General features: G+C 39.4%; 1 protein-coding gene across 3 annotated transcripts in view; it reads left to right on the plus strand.

Annotated features, from left to right (window-relative positions):
• EIF2AK2 (eukaryotic translation initiation factor 2 alpha kinase 2) overlaps window positions 1–22921 on the plus strand; it is a 65799-nt gene that overhangs the window by 8544 nt on the left and 34334 nt on the right. Inside the window, exons 1-7 of one of the 3 annotated variants that reach the window (XM_037807559.1) lie at window positions 8383–8607; window positions 14781–14915; window positions 15276–15396; window positions 16973–17121; window positions 19191–19317; window positions 19687–19766; window positions 19938–20034. In XM_037807559.1, the coding sequence (XP_037663487.1) occupies window positions 14797–14915; window positions 15276–15396; window positions 16973–17121; window positions 19191–19317; window positions 19687–19766; window positions 19938–20034 (693 nt within the window). In that variant the 5' untranslated portion in view covers window positions 8383–8607; window positions 14781–14796. Of the gene's footprint in view, window positions 1–8382; window positions 8608–14780; window positions 14916–15275; window positions 15397–16972; window positions 17122–19190; window positions 19318–19686; window positions 19767–19937; window positions 20035–22921 lie in introns of those variants that run through there. The other 2 variants (XM_037807558.1, XM_037807557.1) reach the window with 2 other exon arrangements.

A 22921-nucleotide genomic window follows, 5' to 3' on the forward strand; every position in this document is an offset into this window, starting at 1 on the left:
TGTAAAATGTAAATAATAGGGAAAACTGTGTATCAGGATATATGAGAGCTCGGTACTTTCTGCATAATTTTTGAGTAAACCTAGAACCATTCTAATAAAAACATTTTCAAAGATAATTGTCTAAAGCAAAAGCAATAACAATGTGTTTTGGGTCTATAATATATGTAGGAGTAAATGTATGACAACAATGGCACAAAGGATGGGAGAGAAGAAACGGAAGTGTACTCCTATACATTTTGGAAAGTTTAGTAAAATTATGTGTGCACAATTACCTTACAGTCCAGATATTACCCTCTTGGGTGTATTCTCTAGGGAAACTCTCTCCCTAATTTGCACAAGGATACATTAAGAAAAATATTTTTTTACAACATTGTTTTAAATAGTGAAAAATTTACAAAATAAACTCAGAATAATGGATAAATAAATTGAGAAATATTAAAAGAAAATATTCAGCTATTACATGTATGAAGTAAACAAATCTTAAAAACATAATGATGACATAGTGCCTATGGGATTCTTTTGGGGTGATGAAAATGTTCTGGAACTAGTAGGGGTGATGATTGTACAACCTTATGACTGTACTAAATGCCACTGAGCTGTACACTTTAAAATGGTTAAAACGGTGAATTTTGTGTTACGTGAATTTTACCTCAATAAAAAAATGATTGATAAAAAAAATCGATAAAAACAAAAATTGTTTAAAAAACAATTTTTAAACATGCAAATAATATGGAACTTTAAAAAAATAAATACATACGTAAGTAGTAAATTTAAAATCATGCATGTGAATAATTTAAATTAGTGGTTACCTCTGGAGAGGAAGAAGAGGATTGGGATCAGGAAGTGGAATACGGGGGGATTAATTGTTTCCCAAGATTCATTCAACAAATATTAACTGTTTCCCAATAGTCATTCAACAAATATTTATTGAGCAATATCTTTCATATTAGATCACGCTCTCCTCCCCCAAAATTTCTATGATGCTCTTTCTTCATTTTCCTACTGGCTGCTACCTCTCAGGATCCTTGTTATTTCTTCTTCTCCTCCATGGCCAGACATTTTTCTAAAACAAGGATCAGCAAACTTTTTCTGAAAAGGGCTTATAGTAAATATTTTCCACATTGAGGGCCATATGGTCTCTGTTGCAATGACTCAACTCTGCCATTGTGGTGTGAAAGCAGCCATAGACAATATAAAAATGAATGGGTATGGCTATGTTCTAGTGCAACTTTATTTACAAAACAGGAAATGGTCTGGACTTGGCCCATGTGCCATAATTTGTTGAGCCCTGTTTTAGATAATGAAAATGCATTAATGAAAAAAAAAAAAAAAAACACAGACGAAAATTCCTACCTGTGTGGAGCTTACATTTTACAGGGAGAAGGCAGACAATAAGCAATACACAAACACATTATATCATAAAATAGAAGGCTAAAGTGCCCTGGAGGGAAAATAGAACAGACAAGGGAGAGAGCAACAGGCTGAGAGTGGTGATTGCTGTGTAAATAGTGTAATCAGGGAAGGCCTCCCTGAGTAATTGACATTTGTACCAGAGCTGTGAGCCATGCAGTTATCTAGGGGAAGAACTTCCAGCAGAAGGGACAGCAAGGGCAAAGGCATGGGGCAGTGTGTGCCTGGGAAGCTTAGGAACAGAGAGAAGGCCAGAGTGGCTTGAAGGGAATGAGTGAGGCGGAGGGTAGCAGGAACTTAGGTCAGAAGGGTTTCCAGGGGCCAAAACTTTGGGGTTTTCTCTTGGAGTCATGGGTTTTAAGTAGAATAGTGACATGATCTGATGTATGTTTTAACAGAATCACTTTGGCTGACTTGTTGAGAATAGACTGTGGAAGGAGAGAGGAAGCAACGATGAAATTGGGAAGACCAGTTAGATGTTGTAATAAACCAGGCAACAGATGACCATGGCTTAGACTGTGGTAGTAGGAGCAGAGGTGGTGGGAAATAGCCGGATTCTATATGTATTTGGGAGGTAGAGCCAACAGGATTCAATGACATAGATCTAGGCTGTAAAAGAAACGAGACGAGGATGACTGCAAGAGGATGGACAGGACCATCATTAACAGAGATGGGGAAGATGTGTTAGAATAGGTTGGGGAGAGGGAGAATATATTCAGATGTGCCAGTTAGACATCCAAGTAGAGATACTGAAAGGAAAGTAGAATATATGCATCTGATGTATCTGGGGATTAGTGGACTGGTCCTTGCTGGAGATACAAATTTGGAAGTTGTCAACATGTAAATAGTATTTAAATCCATGAAACTGGGTGAGATAACCAGAGATTTGGGTATAACTCGAGAAGAAAAAGCGTCCAAGAACAGAGCCCTGGGCCCTCAGCAAAGGAGACCAAGAGGTACCAGCCAGGAGGAAAGTTGGTGTCCTGGAAGCCAGTGAGGAAGGTGTTGCTGAGAACAAGGATGATCTACTATGTCGAATGTTGCTGACAGGTATCAACAAAATGTTATTGCTGAATAGTAAAGCTGGGAGGTGGATATGCTTCTTTAGTATATGATTCTCTACATTTTTCTATGATTGGAAATATTTCATAATTTAAAAAGCATGATAAAAACAAATCAAACCGAGAGAAGGCCTATGAATTTAAGGCATTTTTTTTTTTAAATGCTGTGACTTCAGTGTGTTTTGTCTCTGCCCTTAAAGTGAGATTCCCCTTCCTGGAGTATTTTGTCATGGTGAAAAGATCTAATACAGAATTAAGGAAAATCATAGCTGGAAGGAACCTTGTTTATAAAGGTGAGGAAACTGAGCACATGGAGGGCAGGAAATGTTTTATTCTTTAATTTACCCTCAGGTAGCAGGTATCTGGCCCATGGATAACAATTAACAAATCCTTGTTAAATGAAAAAAACTGATAAATGAACTGAGGATCTGATAGGTTACAGGTCTTGCTTAAAGCCACATAACATATAAGTTACCTGATGATGATTTCATAATCATATGCATGTGTGGACTATTGATAAAGACAAAAGTTTTAGAAGTGAGCTAAACAAATTTATTCAACAGCAACCTTTGGGGAAAAGAGCCATCTGGGACATGGTACAAAATAAAAGCTGACCACTCAATAATTTCCCAACACAGGAACAACAGGGATTATTTTTCATCTGCCAGTTAAAAAGGAATTACACATACTTAATACACATATGATTCTTTTATATATGTCTGATAAGTTACTTTACCATTATACATTTTGATCGAAAAGTGACTGTGGATGTTAAAGTGGATAAATGGACCTATTGGATCGTCAATAACCATATTGGTGTTCATAGAGAGTTACACATTAAGCAAGGCCATCTTGAGAGTCAACAAAAGCTACCAAAGATGCTTCTGTTCCTTCTGTCTATTTATCTTGCTATCTATCTATCTGTACACTCTCCAACACACCTTTCTATAAACACTCCATCCTGTAGAAGCTAATTTCTAGACAAAAATTTTCAGGACACAGTGTCCTTTATACTTCATCAGGGTTATTTCCAGTGCTTAATAAACATTTGTTTAATAAATTAACGAATAAAGGAATCTTTCCAAGAAGTGTTTCTGAACCATCAGGTCATTTAGGGTGCTTTTGATATAATAAACAGAAAATAAAATCCCAATTGGTTTATAAGGGGGTGGGTGGGAGGAGGGAGTGCTCCTGTAACTGAACAGTTCAGGATGGGTTGGCTTCAGGTAAGGCTTCATCCTCCCAGGCTCAAACAAGGACCGGACTCTTAAACTTTATTTCTCAACTTGACTCCCTCTGTGTAGGCTCCATTTTTCAGGGAGGTTTCTGCTTGATGCATTATTCAGGGTTCAGTACAGGAAACAGAAACTACCATACCTATGTCAAGCAGAAAAATTTGGTAGCATATTAGAACTTGCATAATTGTCGGAAGGGCTGGAAGAAAGGGAATCAGGAGCCTTCCACTGTAGCTGATACCCGAACTTCAGGACCCTGCCACGGCCACTATTTCTACCACTGCCGCCACCACAGATGTCCCACACTCTTGGAGAATTGACAAGAGACTGTGGAGTCCAGCTCCTGCAAACACCACTGAGCTTGGGAGCTGGACTGTAAGCTTGTTTTGGCACAGAAGGATGGCTTTATCCTCCCTTCTGCCTTACAAATCTCCCATCATTTGCAGGATCCCAATTATATTCAGAGCTTTAACTCTGCAGAAACCTGGAAAATGCGGTATTAACCTTCTCTACATGACAATTCTGTGGATAAGGGGACAATGAAGGGGATGAGAAAGGATGCCAATGAAAATAAACAGCATCTAGTACAGAGCACTCCTTTTACCAATAATATTTCAAGCAAATAATAAGTTCCCATCTAAAGCATCTGTCCCTCCTTCACATGAGAACATGCTTATGCTCTCCCCTAAATCTCTGTGGCCATTGCTATGTAATGTTCATTCCTCCTCTATGTTAGTCACAATTCTACCTTAAAACATTCCAACCTAACATTGGGTATCTTGTGTGACACCTGAAACCCAGAGCTAGAGCTTGGCAGACATGAATGTCAGTATTAGCACATACAGCAACTTGAAAAAAAAAAAAAAAGCTGAAAAAGAGCCCAGACTTCAATTAGAGAAAGGAATGAAGCAGATCTGGTTAAGACTAGGGCAAACTGGGCCAAAGGGTAAAGGTTGAAACCGACTGTGTGTTAAAACTTCAACTTCCATGTGAGAACAAGGGAAGAGATGTTTATTTGGTGCAGGATCTATACTTTTGAAACAATATAATGTCTACAGTCAGTTTGTTCAAACACCACAATTACATGGAACTTTGAATAGGAAGTGAGATATGGTAGGTTTGTATAGGTTAGAGTGAAATAGCAACTCATCCCAAAGTAATTTGGGCAGAAAATAAAAATATATATGGAGGGCCCCCCTGAGGAGCTGAGGAAAAATGTGGAAGTGTTGGACTTCCTCACCTGGATTGCTGCTGATGTTCTCACAAACATTGAGGATTGACGGCTTGGTATGCCGAGCCCTCTATCTTGGGGCTTAACCTTATGAAGCTCGTTACTGCAAAGGAGATGCTAACCCTGCTTATAACTGTGCCTAAGAGTCTCCCCCTGAGTGCCTCTTTGTTGCTCAGATGTGGCCCTCTCTCTCTAGCTAAGCCACCTCAGCAGGTGATCTCACTGCCCTCCCCTCTACATGGGATTTGACTCCCAGGGGTGTAAATCTCCCTAGCAACGCAGGATATCACTCCCGGAGATGAATCTGGACCTGGCATCATGGGATTCAGAATATCTTCTTGACCAAAAGGGGGACACGAAATGAAACAAAATAGTTTCAGTGGCTGAGAGATTTCAAATGGAGTTGAGAGGTCACTCTGGTGAACATTCTTACGCACTATATAGATAACAATTTTTAGGTTTCAATGTATTAGAATAGCTAGAAGTAAATACCTGAAGCTATCAAACTCCAACCCAGTAGCCTTGACTCTTGAAGACGATTGTATAACAATGTAGATTACAAGGGGTGATAGTGTGATTGTGAAAACCTTGTGGATTGCACTCCCTTTATTCAGTGTATGTATGGATAAGCAGAAAAATGGGAACAAAAACTAAACGAAAAATAGGATGGGATGAGGGGGATGATTTGGTTTTCTTTTTTCTTTTTATTTTTTATTCTTATTCTGATTCTTTCTGGTGTAAAGAAAATGTTCAAAAATAGATTGGGGTGATGAATGCATAACTATATGATGGTACTGTGAACTGTTGATTGCACACCATGGATGACTGTATGGTATGTGAATACATCTCAATAAAACTGAATTTGAAAAAAAAAAACACTCCAACCTAAAGACTCATAAAATTAACCAATAACAACAAATTTTACATAAGATATGTATCTAATAAATCAAGGAAGAAAACATGCATCCCTTCTATGGTCCTTTGTTCTACAAAAGGTCATGAGGCTATAGTCAGTTTGTAAAACTTTCTTCTTCCATGTTCCCTCTGCTCTCAGAGAGGTCCCCCACTGGTGGGGTGATACAAACCTTCAGTCCGGGAAGGTCTGAGCCCTTAGCAGTCTTACCTGGGTTCAGCAGCTATAGACTTCCATTAATATCTATCATTGAACAGGGAATTACTAGGCAGAACCCCAGAGGAACCCCTGGGTTCCAGACATACTCCTCCCTGACTTGATTGTGCAGTAGCAACATTGTTTCCCCTTGGTAATTAGTATTAATCACCCTGACCCTTATTTTCTTGATGGCTCAATACCATGAAGAACCTGCAATGACCAGATGTAGTTTCAAGTTATTGTTCAGTGGGACCATGTGTCCCTGGTGGAAACAGAGCCCAAGGTCATGAGAGCAGGAAGCATGCATTTTACAAGTGGGTAATTAGATTTAATTGTGTGACATGACTTTCCCACTTCTACTGTTTGTTTCCTGGGCCCAGGTATTCTGACCAAGGGAGAAACCGCACCCTAGTTTAGATATATACTGCACCTTGAAGGACAGTACCCCAACTCACCAAATGTTGTCTCCCACCCGGGGCTATAACGGAGTCTTCAGTACTCCATCCCACTATTCTATTAAGGCCAGCTGTGTTACGGCAGTGAGGTTCATGCAAAATCATTGAATTCCATGGTAGTCCATCTACCATCTCATTTCTTTTGCTGTAAAATGAAGATCCTTAGTGAGGATGGTGAATAAGGCATTCAGAATGCCCAACCATGATGGTGCTGGCAGAAGCACTGAGGGAAGGAAAAGCAAATCCAGATCTGGAATAAGTGTTTACTATAAAGAGGACATCTTCCTATCCCCTCCATGATAAAAGGTGTGATCGCTAATTTCATTTGTCAATTTGGCTGGGTTTTTGGTCAAGCAAGCACTAGCCTGATTGTTACTGTGAGGGTATTTTGTGGATTTAAATCATTAGTCAGTTGATTGCATCTATGGCTGATAATGTCTACAATCAACAAAGGAGATTGCCTTCAGCAATGAGAGAAGTCTCATCCAATCAGTTGGAGGCCTTGAAGGGAGAATTCATGATTTCAGTACACAGAAAGAAAAAATATTTTATCTCTACTATAGACAGCTAGCTTCTCCTGGGGAATCCATGCTTACCCCATTTGAGGTTTCAACTTGCAGCTTCTCCTGGGGAATTCAACATCATCTTCATTGACTGCCAATTTGCGCCTGCCCTACAGAATTTGGACTCATAAATTCCTATGGTCACATGAACCATTTACGTGTGCGTGCGTGTGTGTGTGTGTGTGTATCCTGCCAGTTGTTTCTCTAGAGAACCCTGACTAATACAGAAGGGCTTCCATGTAGCTGGTCTGCCAGGCTGGTCCCCCTTGGAGTATGGCACTCTACATGGGGGTTCATTGTTGGTCTCTGCTGTTGGTACTTTGGTGCTCAGCAGCCAGATCAGCCCTGAAGAGGAGAAATCCATGTTGATGAACTCATACATATCCTCAGTTTTTGCTGCCATAAACTCTTCACTCTTTTTTGAGCAAGCACTGACATAGCTGGGGAAAAGACTGACTGACATCGACAGAAGTCTTCTTGCAATCTGATTCTCAAAAAGCTTCAGAAGTGGGTGCCTTTGGTGAGCATTCACTAGGGATCACCAAAGTGCTCATCCTCTGTGTCTAGATTAAATGATTCACCCACATCCTTTTCCCCAGATCTCATCACCAACCCTCTGATCTTGTTCCTCCCAAACCTCTTAACAACCAGCTAAATTGTTAGCCACTAGCTCTGGACAAGACACTGGTTTTCTCTCCTTCCAAGTGACAACCAATTGTATTGCTCAAAGTTCTGTCCACTGGGAGGATCTCCTTTCCCCCACTGTCCTTTAGGATCACTTCCCAAGAGCAACTGCCGTAACACATCAGTCCACTTCTGGGTTAGTGCTAGTGTATTGTGTTACACTCAGATTTTTCTTTCTCAGTCATCTGCTCACAGGAAACTCCCCATGAGTTCAGAGTTGTAGGTTGATACATCTTAGATACTTGGATCAATTTGTCACCACTAAATTTGTCACCACTAAAGATCTCTAGTGCTCAAACCTTTCTGATTACTACTCTTACCTTGCTGCCCTTTTCTTTGGTGTTTAAGTGTTGCCACATGGCCTCTGTCACTCCGGGCAATCCCAGAAATCAGGGAGCCTTTTCAATGGCAGCATTTCCCATCTACAGCCCCCACCTACAGTGGGCAGCCATTACAGAGCTTTTCAAGGATGCTTGTGCTCCCCTCTCCAATGTATTTCTCAAAGCCACGTGAAGGAGGGTCCTTTGGATCTTCTTGGGCAACATGGTTAAGGAGTAAATGAATAGACTCCGCCATAGGGGAAGGCGGAGCCCGCGGGGAAACCGAAACCGAGAGCGAGCTGCTCAGGGACGGCGCGGCGGCGGCCTGCGGTTGCGCGCGGTGAGCGGCTCGGCGCACGCGCTGCGTCCAGGTCCGCACAGCCGCGGGCGCGGGTCCCGGAGCAGGCCCGCACCGGGAGAGCTGTCAGCGGGCGGCTGCCGAGCTGCGGGGCTTTTCCCGGAGCTGGAGAAAGGATCGTGGAGCGGCGGACACTGAGAGAGCCATTTTCTTCCCGCGAAGAATTTTTATCAGAGCAAGTAACAGCTCCCGGGCCCGGGGAGTGGGGCGGGAGGATCTAGTGGGAAACGGATGGGGTCAAGGACTTGACAGGCAAATGGGAAGTATGGAGGCCTGAATTACCCACCGGTTGGTTATTTAAAAAGTTTCTTTCCTGGACAATTGCAATATTTTCCTCATCGCCCGACTTCTGCCCCGTCCTCATCCAGCCGCCACTGCTTCTCAGTACCACAGCCAGAGGGCTCCAAGTCAGTGCTGGACACCATCCTGGTCTCACCCCCCTGGTGGCGTCCCTTCTCATCCGAATCCTATCTCAGCGCCTTGTCAGGACCCACAAACAAGGCCCCTGCTTCCTCCACTTCCACCACGCTGGCCGCCTGGCTGCCCGCACAGCCAAGGACGCGCCTGCCCCCCGGGCTTTGCTCCGCCTTTTTCTTCTTCCTGGAAAGCTCTTCCTCACATACATGCCTGGGCCAGTCACTTGATCCTTCCTGCTCTTCACTGAAAGTCACCCATCAGAGCAATCTTCCCTGAACCCCCTGTACATAAAAGTAACCTCACCCTGCCCTCCCAATCCCCCTTACACTGCTTCATTTTTCACCAGAGCACTTCTCACTCCCTGACTTTTTTTTTTTTTTTTTTTAATGTTTATTGTCGCTCTTTCTCCACTAATAAGTCAATGCTCAGGAGCAGGGATTTATGTGTTTTGGTCACTGGTATAACCCCAGTGCCTAGTATGTAATAGGTGTGCTTAATAACTATTGGTTAAATGAATGGTAATTCATAAATTCTCTTTGAATTCCAGAAAAATTTTGCCCATGTGTTCTTTAGGACTAAAAATGCCTTGCCAGAATGAAAACTAAAAGATGTATTCTCTGCTGCTGCTTAGGAACTATTTAATCTCAGGCAGATTGTGCTCTTGTTCTTCAGCTTGCTTATTTGAGCCTGAAGATCCAGAACACTTGATCTGTAGTTTATTCACTTACTAATCAGTTGAATGCATGATATATGCCAAACATTGTGGTGGCCCTGGAGGGGCTCTGTCTGTGGGGGGGGCCCACAGTCTGCTGGCAGGGGACATAGGCACAGCTGCGGTAACTTCTAGGCATGAGTACAAGGGACCAAGAAGATTTGCTAGTGAGCATGATGGAGATATTTCTGATTTACTGAAAATACCATCATAGAATTAAAATTTATTAAAAATAGGTGAAAAGAACCCTGCCATGTCTTTATTTCCAAACTGGTATATACTTTTCAAACATGCCAATTAGGACTTTCATAGTTTACACATACATTTCACTTAAATTCAAACTGACTTGTTCTGATGATCAGCAGTTACTTAGAATTAAAGATGCTGAAGATTTACAGCATTTGATAGGACTTTAAAGTAATTGCTAAGAGCTCTTCTGTAACTGCTGTTCTGATATCTATAATCTCCTTCAATTTGATGTATTGTTCCATGGTTGTGACTAAACTGAGTGACACTTTAGTTCCTGAAAATAATGGTATACTCTGCAGTCCCTTATCTGAAATCTTTGGGTCAGATGTGTTCTGGTGTTCAAAGAATTTTGGATTTCAGAAAGGCAGTACAGTGTAAATCTTATCTATTATATAATGCCCTGGGCAGGATTTGGGGCAGCACCCTATAATAAAACATATTAATGTTTTTTGCAGTGAAATATATCAATAGGTAAGAGAGTATGATGTAGACCCTAAACAGCTCATGTCAGTTCAGGACAAGATAGGTAGCTCCAAACCGACAAAAACAACAACAACAAAAGAAAACACTCAGATCCCTCATTTATCAGAACTCTTTGGATTTGGGAATTATGGTCCTAATGTGCCATTTATTATGAGCCAAAGATATGGGGGCCACTTTGCTGGAGACACTACATTTGATTTACTCCACATGACAATCCTGTGAATACCAGTGTTTTTATTCCTGTTTCCATGTCATGAATTAAAGGTGCAGAAAGGTGTCTAGCCCAGATAAGAAAGTGGGAAGGGGAGAAGGGAAGGAGCAACCATGTAAAATTCAGGTCAAGTAGACAAAGACTGAGAACTATTAATGTAGAACCATCTCTTTCTCCCTTCTAATCCTTTAATATTTGCTTCATATATTTTGAGGTTCTGCTGTTAGGTGCATATTTATTTATAATGGTTATGTCTTCTTTTTGGATTGACTCCTTTATCAGTATATAGTAACTCTCTTTGTCCCTTGTAGTTTTTGACTTAAGGTCTGTTTTATCTGATACTAGTACAGCTATGCCAGCTCTCTTTAGCTTACTATTTTCACGGTATATATATTTTTCCATACTTTCACTTTTAACCTACTTGTGTCTTTGAATTTAAGGTGAAATTCAAACAGCATATTGTTGGGTAGTGCTAGTAAATAGCATATAGGTGGGTAGTGCTTTTTTATCTGCTCTACCAGTCTCTGCCTTTTGACTGGAGAGTTTAATCCATTTAACATTTAAAGTAACTACTGATGATGTAGGACTTTCTTCTGCAGTTTTGCTATTGTGGTCTTTGTACTTCTTATACCTTTTTTGCCCCTCAATTCTTTCGTTAATGCCTACTTTCATATTTATTCTGTATTTTACCATTTTGAGTCCCTTCTGATTTCTTTCTGTACATATTTTTCATACATTCTCTTTGTAGTTACAGTGGAACTCAAATTTACCATCCTAGCTCTATAACAATCATGTTTGATTTGATACAAAGTTCATGTCAATAGCATACACATACAGTGTTCCTATACTCTTCCTTCCCCCAACCTTTTGATTATGCTTATTACAAATTGTAGTTTTATATGTTATATTCCAAAACCATAATTTTATCATTACCTTTTTATGCATTTGCATTTTAGACACTGTTCAAAGTAAGAAGTGGAGTTACATACCCAAAATTACATTACGGTAGTGCTGGCATTTATAACTATCTATAAATGGTCTTTATTTCTTTCTGCCTCTTCATCCACTATCTAGTGTCCTTTCCTTTTAGCTTGTAGGGCAGGTCTAGGGATGATGAACTTCCTCAGCTTTTGTTTATCTGGGAAGGTCTTAATCGTCTTCATTTTTGAAAGACAGCCTCACCAGGTATAAAATTCTTGGTTGGCAATTGTTTTCTTACAGCACTTTAAATATTTTGTTTCAATGCCTTCTTACCTCCATGGTTTCTAATGAGAAATTGGCACTTCATCTTACTGGGACTCCCTTGTACACAACATGTTGCTTTTCTCTCTCTTTTTAATGCAATAATTTTATTAAGATATATTCACATGCCATATGATCCATACAAAGTATACAGTCAGTGACAGTATTATCGCATAGTTGTTCACTCATCACCATTATCAATTTTAGAACATTTTCATTACTCTAGAGAGAGAAATAAAAAGAAAAAAGAAAACTCAAAATATCCCATACCCCTTATGCCCCCTATTCTTTTTTTTTAAACAGTTTTATTTACACACCATACAGTCCATCCTAAGTGTACAAGCAGTGGCACTTGGTATAATCACATAGTTATTCGTTCACCACTACTGTCAGTATGAGAACGTTCTCATTTCTTCCGGAAAAAAAAAAAATCCCATACCTCATATATCCCCCATTGTTGGCATTTAGCTTTGATATAGTGCCTTTGTTATAATTAATGAAAGAATATTACAATGTTATTGTTAACTGTAGACCTTAGTTTGCAGTAATTGTATTTTTCCCATATACCACCTTATTATTAACACTTTGTAATAGTGATGTATGTTTGTTCTAGTTCATGTAAGAACTTTCTTATATTTGTACAATTAACCACCATCGTTGTTCACTTTAGGTTTCACTAAGTTATACAGTCCCAGTTTTTATCCTCAAGCTTTCCTTCTGTGACATACACAACCCTAGCCTTCCTCTTCCAACCATACTCACATGCAGCTTTGTTAATTTACACTTAAAGTATTGTGCTATCTTTACACAGTAGTGTGCAATCCATTTCTAAACATTTACGATCAACCTGATTAAACATTCTGTTTTCCTTAAGCATCGATTGCCCAATCTCTGCCCTCTCTATCTCCTGAAAACCTGTGCTCTCAAATTTAACTCTCAGAGTTTGCTCATTATAATTAGTTCATATTAGTGAGACCATACAACATTTGTCCTTTTGTTTCAGGCTTATTTCACTCAACATAATGTCCTCAAGGTTCACTTCGTTGCATGCATCTCAATTTCACTCCTTCCTGCAGCCATACAGTGTTCTATTGTATGTATACTCCTTCCATCATCAGTCAGTGGACCGTTGGGCCACCTCCATCCATGGGCAATTGTAAATAATGCTGCCATAAACATCAGTGTGCAAATGCATAATGTGGCCCTGCTTTGAGCTCTTCCAAGTATATACCCAGTAACAGGATTGCTGGGTCATATGGCAATTTTATACTTAGCTTCCTGAGGAACCACCACACTGCCTTCCAGAGCAGCTGCACAATTCTGCTTCCCCATCAACAGTGAATAGGTGTACCTCTTTCTCCACGTCTTCTCCAGAATTTGTAGTTTTCTGTTTATTTTTTTAAAAACAATTTTATTCACATGCCATACAATTCATCCAAAGTGTTCAATCAATGCTCCTGGTATAATCATATAGTTGATGCTTTTCTCTTGTAGCTTTCAGAACTCTCTCCTTGTCCTTGGCATTCAGTAGTTTGACTATTATGTGTCTGGGCAAGGTTTTCTTTCAGTTTATACTGTTTGGAGTTCATTGGACTTCCTGAATGTGTGTATTCATGTCTTTCATTAAATTTGGGAAGTTTTCTGCCATTATTTGTTTGAATATTCCTTCTGCCCCCTTTTCTCTTTTTCTTCTTTTGAGACTCCCATAATGCCTATATTGGAATGCTTGATGGTGTCCCACAGGTCTCTTATGCTATTTTCACTTTTTTCATTCTTTTTTCTTTCTGCTCCTCAGCCTGAGTCATTTCAATTGTCTTGTCTTCGAGTTCACTGATTCTTTCTTCTGCCAGCTCCAATCTGCTGTTGAAACCCTTTAGGGAATTTTTCATTTCAGTTGTTGTGGTTTTCAACTCTAGTATTTCTGTTTGGTTCCTTTTAAAAATTTCTGTCTTTTTATTGAGATTTTCATGTTGTTCATTCATCATTTTCCTGGAATTCTTTAGTTTTTTTTTCTCCTTGTTTTTCTTTACATCCTTGAGTATATGGAGGATCTTTTTTTTTTTTTTTTTTTTAAGTCTTTGTCTGGTATGTACAAAATCTGGTCTTCTTCACCGATGGTTTCTGGATTTTTATCTTGTTTCTTTGGATGGGTCATCATTTCCTGTTTTAGTGTTTGTCAAACAAACAGATTGTATGTTTGACTATTTTCATGTTAACTCTGGGATTTAGTCCCTAACTGTCTGTTCCTTAGGTTTGTGTCTAGCTAGTGATGTGACAGTGATTTCCTTGAGTGATAGGAGCTAACAAACCAAACAAGCCAAACCCAGAAAAAATACCTTTCACAGGTATCAGCTCTGTGTTGGCTGGGGCCCTCCTGCAGAGTTGAGCCCTCCTATCAAGATCAGGCTGAGCCAAAAGTGAAGTTCAGGGTCCTCTCTGTTTTTCTGAGCCTGGGTCTTGTCCTGGCTTTGTGCTTGCTTTTGGCCTTAGGAATTCCCCTCTTTTCAGAAATTCAAATGCCCTCTCTACTCTGTGTGAAATAGACTTTCAAACCCTGCCAAGGGCTCTGTTGTATGAGTCAAAGCAAGTAACCCCTTGCCCCAGGCTGCTTTGCCTGCAGGTCAAGTTCTGGAAGGGCAAGCATAGAGATGTTTCCTGGTTCAGTCTTTCAGGCTGCCACCTGATAAACTGTCGTTGACATACAGGCACCCCAGTATCACAAAAGGGTTACTCTCCTTCCTCTGGAATAGGATCAGGGGCCCACAGTGGGAGTGGGTTGGGGAGGGACCAGCAAGGGTGCCATGAGCCCCATTTCTGGAGTTGTGTTTTCTTGATTTTGCACTCGCCCAGTAATTACAACCCTTTAACTGTTTTCCAGAGTTTTGAGGAAGAGGGCCCTGCCAGATTTTGCTAGTTGTTCAAATATTCTTTTGGGGAATGGCATCCTGGAGCACCTTATGCCACCATCTTGGCTGACTGTAATCAGATTAAATTAGTTCTGTGAGTGTCACTTCTTTCAAACATCTCTTCTATTGTAGGTTATTGGAAGCAGAAATGGCCAATGGTCTTTCACCAGGTTTCTTCTTAGAAGAACTTAATACATATCGTCAGAAGCACAACATAGAACTTAGTTATCATGAATTGTTTAAGACAGGACCACCCCATGACTCAAGGTAAGTTGTTATAAAAAAGGATATGTTGCTATAAATTGCTTCCTGAGGGAAGGGTAATGGTGGCACAGTTTAAAAGTCAGTACTTTAGTCCTGTAGCAAAGTTGCCAAAAAGTTCTATGAGACTTCCCCTGGCATAAAGTGTTAACTCCAGAGAACTCCAGAGAAAAAGGATGGTGTAAGCCTTTCCATGCTTCAAAAAGATGTGCTGTTTTGCTGTTTGGGTGTGATTTTTTAAATTCTATAGTGAGTGTAGGTTCAAACCTTCAAAGTTAGTCACAGGAGGCAATGGTAATTAGAGAGTATGTCCTTAGATAATGCATGAGGTTTATAATATTTTGTGAATATTTTCTTTGAAATCAGATTTACATTTCAAGTTAGAATAGGGGAGCAAGAATTTCCAGCAGCGGAAGGTAAATCAAAGAAGGAAGCCAAAAACGCTGCAGCCAAAGTAGCTTTGGATATACTCAATAAAGAAAGCAAGGTAAGTAATTACCTTTTGCTTTCCTATAAAAAGGAACTTGCAAATATATTTTATTTTCTTTCTCTTATGGGAAAATACCCACCTACAGAGTAAAGCCATCTGCAGGATCCTTTACATTCAGGAGTTTAGTTCAGTTTTTTTCCTTTTTTCCATTTTGTAGAGCGTGAATGAGAGGTGTAAAGAGGAAATAGTGGGCAAAGCTGGATAATGTCTGTTGGAGTGCCAACAGTGGTAAAATACTCTAAAGTTGAACAGATATGGAAAGAAAACAGTGAGAAATGAGCTGACAGATTCTGGCAGGACACCCTCCACCTAATTGAGGGGTCACAGTGGGAAAGGATGAAGAGGTGAAAGTGAATGTAAGGAGAGAGATCTCTACATATGTTCCGGAAGAAGAGAACAGAGTAAACAGTATAGAAAGAAAAATCTCATGAAATTTAAGCAGAAATTTTTTCCTCAAATAAAAGAAGCTCTGACTAGATTAAAATGACCCATCAGGTATAGGAAAATACAGACCCACCAAGAACAAGATTGGTCCTTGTGAAAGTACTGAGCTCCGGGGATGAAGAAGGAATCCTACAAGCATGTAGACAAGAAAAGGAAATTATGTAAGATGTAAAAATGAAAGGGTTTCGGGCTGACTACAGCAACACTAAAATCTAGGAGATACTGGAGTGATGGCTGGAAAATGACACGTGGTCCTTTACATGTGGGATAACAGAATCTTTTTAAAATATTGAAAATTTTGGGAAGATTAGCTTTCAAGATACTGTCCTGAAAAAATCTTACTTGAAGACATAGTCCTTCTAACCAATATTAAAAAAAAAAGAAAAAAAAAAAAATTAACCGAATCACAAACTCATAAGTTATTAATGATCCATAAAACTGGGCCAAGAAGTTAGGAAAAGAACAATAGGATACCCTTTCCCCAAAAACAGAAGAAAGAAGATAATAAAAATAGGGACAGAAATTAATGTAAAAGAAAACAAAGAAGTAATAAAGAAGATCAATAAAACCAAAAGCTAGTTCTTTAATTCGATTAATAAAACAGACAAACTTCAGATGAGCTTTTATTAGATTAAAAAAAAAAGAATGCATAGATAGCAATACTTGGCATGTGCTGTTATATTCAGCTTTCTCATTAAGTTGTGATCTAGGGTATATAGCTCTACCTTACCCTCTATTACTCTGTTTGAGATTTAGAAACAGTACACTAAACCAACAAAAGTAACAGGATAGAAAACTGAATGGAAAAAGATGATGAATCTTGGAGAGGAAATTGTAAGCTAAAAAGTCTTAGGGTGTTTTGCATGGAAAAACAATAAAATGAAACAAATTTTGTTTTTCTTTATGAAAGCTAGAAGGAAAATGGGCTATTTCTTTCCTATTGTTAAAATTTGTTTTCCTGGAGGAAGGAGGTATATCCTTGTGCTTTTAATGTAGGTATGTAGTAGGTAAATAAAACCCTAAGCTGTCTTTCAGATTGCTCATTTAGTAGTTTTATCAGAAAAATAGTAAAATAAAATAAAGGGATCTTTGTTGTCACTTTTATTAAATAAGACTTTTTACTTTGTAGGAGGTTAGTTCTTTATCACTGCCAACAACAGGCACTTCAGAAGGGGCATCTATTGGGAATTACATAGGCCTTATTAATAGGATTGCCCAGAAGAAAAACCTGCCCGTAAATTATGAACAATATGAAGCAAGGGAACCTGGGCCCAAAAGGTGAGATGTTTGGCTTTTCCTTCTGTTCCTTTGTATCTTAAGTAATAAAGCAGACTTATTTTTGTGTCTCATTTTCCAGAAAATATTTGTCCTTTTTTTTGTACATTCTGCATGGAAGGTTTAAGCAGCTGGACATCTTTGTAACAAAAACATTAAAATGCTTAATTGCTAAGGCCCTGGTACCCACACACCGTAATTGATCAAATCCAGGCTATCCTTTCTTTCTGAGATATGTCTGGATGGTTTAGTCTACAGGAGACTTTTGAGTACAGGGTGCTGCTGATCAGGGATGTGGCGACCATCCCATCCCTGAGCTCTCAGTGGCAGTGTGAAAACCGCTCTGCCACATGCGTGCCATGACTCTCTTGCCACCAGTGTCAGAATGGGGAGCTGTTTGTACAGATGTTTGTCTTTCACATTTGATCAAAAGGTGTCACTCTCCAGACAGATACACTGAATGAGAAGGAATGGGACTTAGGACCCTGGATTGTGAGGAGGGCAGGGTTTGAGGGATGAGATGAGCAGGAAGGACTGGGTGGGTTCAGAGTGACTGAGAACATCACCAGGGAGTGGAGATTTGTGGAAGCGAGGAGAGGCAATGGCTTGAAACTGGGAAAAGCAGAAAGCAAATGATATGGGAAGATTGTTTCACCAAACATCCACATTAAGATACTGTCTGAAGAATTGACTCAGCTCTTTACTTTTTACTTTTTTATTCTGACGGCTTTTAGATAGAGCCAGAGAGAGGGGTGGAAGAGGAGAGGGTGGTACTGTTCATTGGAAAGAAATAATCTAAAGTGAATTTTTTTTGTCAATCTCAGTAAGTGAAAGACTGTTTTATTTTTCTTTAGCTGGCCTATTTGGTTCAATTGAATTAAGCACTCTACCAGCAGATACTTAACAAGAGGGAAGAAATCTATTTAGTGGGGAGTGACAGAAACTATCCAGTCTCTCAGCCCAGGCCCCTGATCCCCGCTCTGGGATCTATTTGGGAAGATTCATCCTAGTTGGCTGTATTTTCCTATACAGCCTCCAATGGAAACATAAAGCAAGACAAAAGCAAATGATACTAGAACAATTTTTATAGTAAGAGAAAAGCAACCTCATGATATAAATTCCATGTCTATTCCTTTGCCCCCTTAAAATGTTCTTCCACTTAAGTGCCTCACCAATATGGACTAACTGCAACGTGTAAACTCAGAATTGAATCTTAGAACACAGTCTAAGAGGGGAGCGATTATTGTAATGGTCCCTAGATTGTAAGCTCTTACAGCATTCAAATCTGTTCCTGAATTGTAATGGCTATCTCCAGACCTTAAGATGCTGATCCCTTAATGTATAACCTGATTGATCTCTGGAATAATGGTTATCTCTGTGACACCTGAAACTCAGAGCTAGAGCTTGGCAGATATGAATGTTAGTATTAGTGCATGCAGCAACTAAAAAAAAAAAAAAAAACTGAAAAATGTTCTTATTTAATTCTCCAAGTGTCCCTAACTAATCACACATGTGCTTGTCTTTCTTATGAGGGGGCATGTGGACCTCAGCACTGGAGGTCTGCACAGTGGGGATATCCTTAGGTTTGTGTGCACCACATAAGCAGGCAGCAGAAAATGCTGAAGGGAAACAAAATTCACGCTTTGTCCACCCCTAAAAGGCCTGTAGGACTGTCACCTGTAGCTTCTCCTGTGAAGTCCACTTTCTCTACTGGCTTTTTCTTTCCTATTTGAGCATCTCTTAAACATTCACCATGATATTTCTCTTCTTTATCTGTCCCCCATATTGTTTGACCTTTGGGGAATTTTTAAAAACCACCACTTAGTGCCTTTGTGCCAGATCTTTCAACAAAGCAACAAGAAATTAGAAGTTGCCTGTAAAGTGCAAGCTGGGAAGTCAGCCAATCCTGATTATTCAGGCAGATTGGTTTAAATTATATAAGGCATGGACTATAACTCTCCCTACTAAATTAATGTTATCTTAGGGCCTTTGTTAATATGTGATTTTTTTCATATCGTTACTTAGATTTACTATATTTTTGACCTTTGGATAAATACTTTCATTTCTCCTAGATTTCATTGTAAATGCAAAATTGGGCAGAAAGGATTTGGTAGTGCCTCAGGTGCTACTAAACAGGAGGCAAAACAATTTGCAGCTAAACTTGCATATGATCAGATAATTTCAGAAGAAACCTCAGTGGTATGTACTACCTTTGGACTTAATTTTTATATTTTAAATTCCTTCTGAAGTTGATTTGGGGATATATTGTGTTTACGTGATGCCAGGACAGACAGTCACATGGCAAAATGATTCCTGCAGTCTGTCCCACCAGTGGATGCAAGTCATGGGCTGTCAGAGGGAGGGCCACAAGTTCTTTTGGCAACCCAGACTTGTTTCTCAAATCAAATCAAATGTCCATAAAACATGAATTAATCTCATAATTGTTTATAGTTTGTAAATTTGATAAATTTGCAAAATAATTGTGGTAGTTATTACATGGAGTCTGAGCTGCTGTGAAGAAATAATTTAGTTCTATTTAAACCTTCCACGGGCCACTCTTTCCTACAGAAAGCTGATAACCTGGTCTCTGATTCTTTCTCAAATGTGTCCAGTGATTCCAGAAGCAACTCTTCAGGAATAAACACATCGTAAGTGTGGACAAATACTGTGATATTTAATAAAGTCAAATTGCTGCCTGGAAGAACCATTTTTATGAAAACGTTTAATGTTTAATGAAGACTTTAGAGAAAGAAAGTACTGATTTTTCAACCAAAACTGGACAGAATTCATAACCTAATAGTTTTCTCTTTTTCTCCTAGTTCTTCTGAGTTTCTGTCTGAAGATAACTTCTCAGAAAATACACCAGAGAGACAGTGTAACAGTGACAATATAAGCAATTTTTCTTCATCTTCTATGGTATAATATAAGTCTCTAAGCTTCCTAGTTGATCTCATTTTCCCTTCCATTTCCTCATTTAAAAATGACCTCCAGTACTCAACCATAGTTTTAATATTTTGATCTCACACTCTTAACTAAATAATAATATTTAGCACACTTTTGATGCTCTCTCCCTTCTTTATTAACCCCCATTGCTCACATACAAACCCTTCTACACCCTCTGCCCATCTTTCTCTCCCTCATAGTTTCATAAATTTCTATGATCTTGCTTCACTCTTCTACCAACTAGATAGTATTTAAAGATTCATCCATATATCTCTGCTTCCACTTTTTAAAAAATCAGAGCTAAACTTAAAAGAAAAACTAAACCAAATAAGAAAAAGACAGACTTAGTAGAAAATGTGCATAGCATCTGAACAGGCAATTCAGAGAAGAGATACCCAAATGCTTTACTTCACTAGTAATCAGAAAAATGCAAATCAAAACAACAGTTAGATACCATTTCAAACCTATCAGATCGGCAAAATTTAAGTCTTACAATACCAAGGGTTGCTATGTTCCAGTTATAACTTTTTTTTTTTTTTATCATCATTTTATTGAGATATATTCACATACCACGCAGTCATACAAAACAAATTGTACTTTCGATTGTTTACAGTACCATTACATAGTTGTACATTCATCACCTAAATCAATCCCTGACACCTTCATTAGCACACACACAAAAATAACAAGAATAATAATTAGAGTGAAAAAGAGCAATTGAAGTAAAAAAGAACACTAGGTACCTTTGTCTGTTTGTTTGCTTCCCCTACTTTTCTACACATCCATCCATAAACTAGACAAAGTGGAGTTTGGTCCTTATGGCATTCCCAATCCCACTATCACCCCTCATAAGCTACATTTTTATACAACTGTCTTCGAGATTCATGGGTTCTGGGTTGTAGTTTAATAGTTTCAGGTATCCACCACCAGCTACCCCAATTCTTTAGAACCTAAAAAAGGTTGTCTAAAGTGTGCGTAAGAGTGCCCACCAGAGTGATCTCTCGGCTCGTTTTGGAATCTCTCTGCCACTGAAGCTTATTTCATTTCCTTTCACATCCCCCTTTTGGTCAAGAAGATGTTCTCCATCCCACGATGCCGGGTCTACATTCCTCCCCGGGAGTCATATTCCACGTTGCCAGGGAGATTCACTTCCCTGGGTGTCTGATCCCACGTAGGGGGGAGGGCAGTGATTTCACCTTTCAAGTTGGCTTAGCCAGAGAGAGAGGGCCACATCTGAGCAACAAAGAGGCATTCAGGAGGAGACTCTTAGGCACAAATACAGGGAGGCCTAGCCTCTCCTTTGCAGCAACCGTCTTCCCAAGGGTAAAACTTATGGTAGAGGGCTCAACCCATCAAACCACCAGTCCCCTATGTCTGTGGTCATGTTAGCAACCATGGAGGTGGGGTAGGCGAATACCCCTGCATTCTCCACAGGCTCCTCAAGGGGGCACTACATCTTTTTTTTTTTTTTCCTTGTTTGTCTTTTTTCTTTTTTTTAACTTTCCCTTCTTTTTTCAAATCAACTGTATGAAAAAAAAAGTTAAAAAGAAAACAAACATACAATAAAAGAACATTTCAAAGAGACCATAGCAAGGGAGTAAGAAAAAGACAACTAACCTAAGATAACTGCTTAACTTCCAACATGTTCCTACTTTACCCCAAGAAAGTTACATAATATAGCAACATTTCAGTGAACTTGTTCCTACTACATCCATCAGAAATTAACAGACCATAGTCATTTCTGGGCATCCCCAGAACGTTAAATAGCTTATCTGTTCTTCTTGGATTATTGTTCCCCCTTCCTTAATTGCTCTCTACTGCTAGTTCCCCTACATTCTACATTATAAACCATTTGTTTTACATTTTTCAAAGTTCACATTAGTGGTAGCATATAATATTTCTCTTTTTGTGCCTGGCTTGTTTCGCTCAGCATTATGTCTTCAAGGTTCATCCATGTTGTCATATGTTTCACCAGATCGTTCCTTCTTACTGCCGCGTAGTATTCCATCGTGTGTATATACCACACTTTATTTATCCACTCATCTGTTGAAGGACATTTGGGTTGTTTCCATCTCTTGGCAATTGTGAATAATGCTGCTATGAACATTGGCGTGCAGATATCTGTTCGTGTCACTGCTTTCCGATCTTCCGGGTATATACCGAGAAGTGCAATCGCTGGATCGAATGGTAGCTCTATATCTAGTTTTCTAAGGAACTGCCAGACTGACTTCCAGAGTGGCTGAACCATTATACAGTCCCACCAACAGTGAATAAGAGTTCCAATTTCTCCACATCCCCTCCAGCATTTGTAGTTTCCTGTTTGTTTAATGGCAGCCATTCTAACCGGTGTTAGATGGTATCTCATTGTGGTCTTAATTTGCATCTCTCTAATAGCTAGTGAAGCTGAACATTTTTTCATGTGTTTCTTGGCCATTTGTATTTCCTCTTCAGAGAACTGTCTTTTCATATCTTTTGCCCATTTTATAATTGGGCTGTCTGTACTATTGTCATTGAGTTGTAGGATTTCTTTGTATATGCAAGATATCAGTCTTTTGTCAGATACATGGTTTCCAAAAATTTTTTCCCATTGAGTTGGCTGCCTCTTTACCTTTTTGAGAAATTCCTTTGAGGTGCAGAAACTTCTAAGCTTGAGGCGTTCCCATTTATCTATTTTCTCTTTTGTTGCTTGTGCTTTGGGTGTAAAGTCTAGGAAGTGGCCTCCTAATACAAGGTCTTGAAGATGTTTTCCTACATTATCTTCTAGGAGTTTTATGGTACTTTCTTTTATATTGAGATCTTTGGTCCATTTTGAGTTAATTTTTGTGTAGGGGGTGAGGTAGGGGTCCTCTTTCATTCTTTT

This window comes from Choloepus didactylus, chromosome 17 (genome assembly GCF_015220235.1).
Source record: "Choloepus didactylus isolate mChoDid1 chromosome 17, mChoDid1.pri, whole genome shotgun sequence".
NCBI classification, from domain to species: domain Eukaryota; kingdom Metazoa; phylum Chordata; class Mammalia; order Pilosa; family Megalonychidae; genus Choloepus; species Choloepus didactylus.